General features: G+C 29.4%; 1 protein-coding gene across 1 annotated transcript in view; it reads right to left on the bottom strand.

Moving 5' to 3' along the window:
• Window positions 1-1,209: 1,209 nt before the first annotated feature.
• LOC117177193 overlaps window positions 1,210-4,989 on the bottom strand; it is a 45,421-nt gene continuing 41,641 nt past the window's right edge. The window contains exon 6 of the mRNA XM_033367726.1: window positions 1,210-2,013. Within this exon, the coding sequence (XP_033223617.1) occupies window positions 1,776-2,013 (238 nt within the window). The 3' untranslated portion in view covers window positions 1,210-1,775. The remainder of the gene's footprint in view (window positions 2,014-4,989) is intronic.

Genomic DNA, 4,989 nt, shown 5'->3' with positions numbered 1-4,989 from the left:
TTAGTTTTGATATTTTATAATTCGACGATTTTCTGTTATTGGGTCAACTGAAAAATACCGAAAAAAAAATTCCTGAATTGGGAAAATCTCGAATGATAAAATTTTCCAGAAAATAAAATTTCCCAATTTTGAAATTTCCGAATAATAAAATTCCCAATAAAAAATTGTCGAATTATAAAATATCCGAACTATATGAAATAAAAATAAAATTAGTTAAAGATATTTCTAGATTTTTTTAAAAATTATTGCCCTTTTTAATTCAAACAATAATTTTAGAAACTTTTAACATCAAACCTAAATTTTACATCAAAATATTTTATAATTGTATTTTTAATCAATAAATAATATTTATTTTTAAAAGTTTGTACTGTTTCAATTTGGGAATTTTTAGTTTTGATATTTTATAATTCGACGATTTTCTGTTATTGGGTCAACTGAAAAATCCCGAAAAAAATTCCTGAATTGGAAAAATCTCGGATGATAAAATTTTCCAAAAAATAAAATTTTCCAATTGTGAAATTTCCGAATAATAAAATTCCCATAAAAATTTGTCGAATTATAAAATATCCGAACTAGAAAAGTCCCAAAGTCAAACAATGTAAGAAATAGTTTTTTTTAATAAATATTCTCTATTTAATAAAAACACAATAATCAAATATTTTTAGCATAGAATTTTTTTTAATATTTAGAGTTTAAAAAAATTATTTTTTTGATTTGAAATAACAGTAATTGTATAAAAATGATATAGAAAGATAAATTTAAAAAGAAGTGCGCATATTTACATACCAAATTTTTAATTCAAACAATATTTTTTCAACTATTGTTTTTTTAACATCAACCAATATCTAAAAGAAAACTTTGAACATTAAAACTATTTTAAATAAAAACAGTTTTTGTAATTGTTTAAATCCGGAAATTTTTATTTCGGATATTTCATAATTTAGCAAATTTGGCGATATTTTATTATTCGGTAATTTTCCAATTCGGGAATTTTACAGTGTCGAATTTTATTTTCCGAAAATTTTCAGTCATCCCTTAATTTTTCTGAAGTTCTCAATTAGGGTATTTTATTTTTCGGGTAATTTAAAATTCGGAAATTTGATTATTCAAGAATTTTCCAATTCGGCACTTTTACATTTTTGGAAATTTAATTGTTCAGAAATTGTACAGTGTCAGAAATGTTATTATTCGGGAATCTTCCAATTTGGGAATTTTATTATTCGGAATTTTTTCAATTCGGGAATTTTACAGTGTCAGGAATTTCATTATTCGGTAATTTTAATAATCGGGAATTTTCCAATTGAGGAAATTGATTATTCAGGGATTTTCCAATTTGGGAATTTTACAGTGTTGGAAATTTTTCTTCGGGATTTATTAGTCGCCCCAATAATAAAATTCCTGATATTGTATATTCATGAGTTTTATTATTCGTGTCTAAACACGTGGAGAATTGACGAAAACTGGACAGGTCTAAGTTCACATGAATCTAAGACATTCTATCATAAATGATGAAAATGTAAAAAAAAACTAGTTTTTAAATTTGCACCCTTCTCTACTGTTTTAACTTTGATATCTTCTAAATGTCTATATTATTTTAATTTAATGTTGTACGGAGAATTTGTAATTGTTAAGATTGTTTTTAGAAAAAGCTGCAAAATGTGTTCGAAAATTGAAAATTAGAAAGATTGTTTCTAAAGATAAGAGAAAATTTGAAACCAACTTTTAACGTGTGTAGTAGAATTATTGATAAATAAAGAATAAAATTAATACTAAATTCACGATGGTCCGCGATCCTCCTCACTCTCAGAAAAAGGTTCTTGATTTTCAAGTTCAGAAGGTGGATCAGATTCCTCTAATAGGATGTCATCAACAGGAGGTAAGCCCTGAAGCAACCTAGCCTGTTCTTCGATATCAGGGATTTTCTCGTGAATCAGCTTCTCGACGTCAACCTTATCTAATTCCGCTTGTATACGTCTTTTAATTGGTCCTTCCACAGCATCCATTATTTGGTACCTTTAATTAGAAAACGTTTCTTTAGCCATCAATTTTAACCACTTAGAATCCAATTTGATTCGTTGCTTTTAATTTGATTAATTAAGAAAAAAATTATATAATTTTCCCTGCATTACAGTGGGGCAGAGCCCTTGAAACGTGGTGAACATCCTAAAATTAAATTTGATCTTATTCCCCAAAAATGTTTTAAAAAATAGTAAAACATCTAGCGACCCAGGTCTTTCAGATTTCGTGTCTGATGCGCTTACCTACTAAGCTACGGAGAAATGAGAGTCTTTTCTTCACAACCCTTACAAGTTGAATTCAGATTTAATTTATTATGCTTGTAAGATTAATTTTTCCTAACATTAGAATTAAATTTTTTTTTGATGTTGTCGTTTTCAACCAGGGAAATGTAATAAATAATATTATGTTATTTTTTTTGTCTACCAGATCTAAATTAAAATTTTGTTGAATATTGATTATTATCTTATAAATTGTGAAAACAGACTCTCCAGTTCCGCCGGGATCCAAACCCAGGTCTTTTAGATTTCCGGTTTGATTCTGTTACACGCTAAACTACGAAGAGACGAGATTCCTTTTTATAAAACCCTTACAAGTTGAATTCCAGCGTCATTCATTATACTTGTAAGATTAATTTTTCTTAAAATGAAAGTTAAATTTTATTTTATGTCGTGGTTTTTTTTCAGGGAAATGTAGTAAATAATATGATTTTAATGTTGTTTTGAACAAATTTTACCATCTATCAATATTTGTTTATTTAATAAACAAATGAATATCTTAAGCATTTCTACGCAAAGAAAATTTTTCTTTTAATCTTGTTGTGATTTGAATTTATAAAAATACAAGAATATCTCTAGTTCTGTTATATCAATATAAATACGATCAAAACCGCTTTTTTCTTCACGAATGCCCTAAAGTAAATTTTTTAAAATATAATTTGTTTATAAAATAGACAAATATTATTGCACTGAATTCAAATGGCGGGAAGTATCAGACAAATTTTGTCTAGGTTGTAAAAAATAAAATTAAAAAATCGACACTTTTCCGCAGTTTACATTAACATAAATATTTAGTAGACAACAAAATTAAAAATCTACTTTTACTATTTTCTAAACAAATTTTTCTTGAACTTTGAAAATGAATCAAAAATATCAAAAGTACAATTTTTAACGGATTTTAATTTTTTTTTAAATGACCAAGTATGACGAGTGCACACGTACATTTTACTCTGACTAAATAAAAACTTGTTTCTAAGCTGCAATTCAAAGTTTAAACCTTTTTTTGTCTAACTTTTTAGTGATAACATTTTTTTTAAGATTATCAAATTTATTGAAACAATTTTAAAATCAATTTAATGACTGACTGAAAATAAATTTCTTATGATACTTCAAAGAAAATATGAAACAAAAGACATTTTTTTGTGCGTCGCAATGATTAACTATTTTAAATCCATAGATTTTGTATTAAATATGACAGATGATAATGTGCGCTTACAAATAGTTTAGAAAATCTGCTTTTTATGGATTATAATTATTTAATTAGATATAATAAAAATATCAATTTAAAAAATGGATACAACTAGTGTCAAAAACCTACTGTCAAACATCTAGTGTGAAACACCTAGTGTCAAATATTTAATGTTAAAGACCTAGTGCCAAACACCTACAGTCAAACACCTAGTGCCAAAACACCTAGTGCCAAAACACCTAGTGCCAAAACACCCAGTGTCAAAAACCCAGCATTAAGCATCTAGTGCCAAAACACCCAGCGTCAAATACCCAGCATTAAACACTCAGTGCCAAACACCAAGTGTCGAACACCAAGTGACAATCACCTAGTGGAAAACACCTAGTGTGTAACATCTAGAGTCTAAGCCCCAGAGTCAAGCACCCAGAGTCAAACACCTAGTGTCAAACACCTAGTGGCATACGCCTAGTGTCAAACATTTGGTGTCTAGCACCTATTTTCCAGCACCTAGGATCAAGCACCTAGTGTCAAACGCCTAGTGTCAAACATATAGTGTCAAACACTTAGTATCAAGCACCTGGAGTAAAACACCTAGGGTCAAACACCTAGTACCAAAAACTTAGTAGCAAACACCCAGTACTAAACACCTATATCAAACACTTAGTATCAAACATCTAGGGTCAAACACCTAGTACCAAAAACTTAGTAGCAAACACCTAGTACTAAACACTGTTATCATACGCCAATTGTCAAACACCTAGTACCAAAAACCTAATACCAAACACCTAATATCAGGCACCTAGTGGCAAATACCTAGTGTCCATCCTACCTAAAATAAGAGGAATTTGGTATTTACTGTTTAAAATATTCCACAGCTCGTAATTTTTAATGAATTTGAAATTTCTGTTTACAAATTATCTAAATTGAATTTCTAAAAAATCTGTGTACGCCAATTTAGAATTTCTTTTTCTCTTCAATGATATGTAAACAAATACGTCTACGCCAATTTAGAATTTCTTTTTGTCTCCAATGATATATAAACAAATCAAGAGGGTAAATTAACAATTTCAAAAATATGATTTTTCACTTTTGAACGAATTGTTATGGCCCCATAGTTGAGAACCACTCTGAAGCAATTTGCCTGGAATAATTCCCCGTCTGTGTTTACAGAACATAAACCCAGGCTGGGAAAACCTTGTGGGTTAAATTGCTTTAGAGTGGCAATAAGACGACCTTGCTTTCTCTCTATTAGTCAATGGAAGGAAGAGAGTCGTAAAATCACACCTGGCGCATCTGCGACGGAAGGTTTCCCCGTCACGCGCCAGGCCTGTGAGCATGACTCACGCCGCGTCATCTCTCTCCTTTTCTCTCTCTCTTCCTTCTCGTTGGGAAAGCGACTAGCGATCGCCGACCCAACGTGACCAATACGTAAAGTAAAAATTCCCCATTAAATTAAAATACTAATTGTAATTCTTGCATGTTTTTAAATTTTCCTTTATTTTAAAA

The sequence above is a fragment of the Belonocnema kinseyi genome, chromosome 7 (genome assembly GCF_010883055.1).
Source record: "Belonocnema kinseyi isolate 2016_QV_RU_SX_M_011 chromosome 7, B_treatae_v1, whole genome shotgun sequence".
Classification (NCBI taxonomy): Eukaryota; Metazoa; Arthropoda; class Insecta; order Hymenoptera; family Cynipidae; genus Belonocnema; species Belonocnema kinseyi.
Note: the sequence above shows the minus strand (reverse complement) of the source record. Positions and strands in the feature narration are given on the sequence as shown.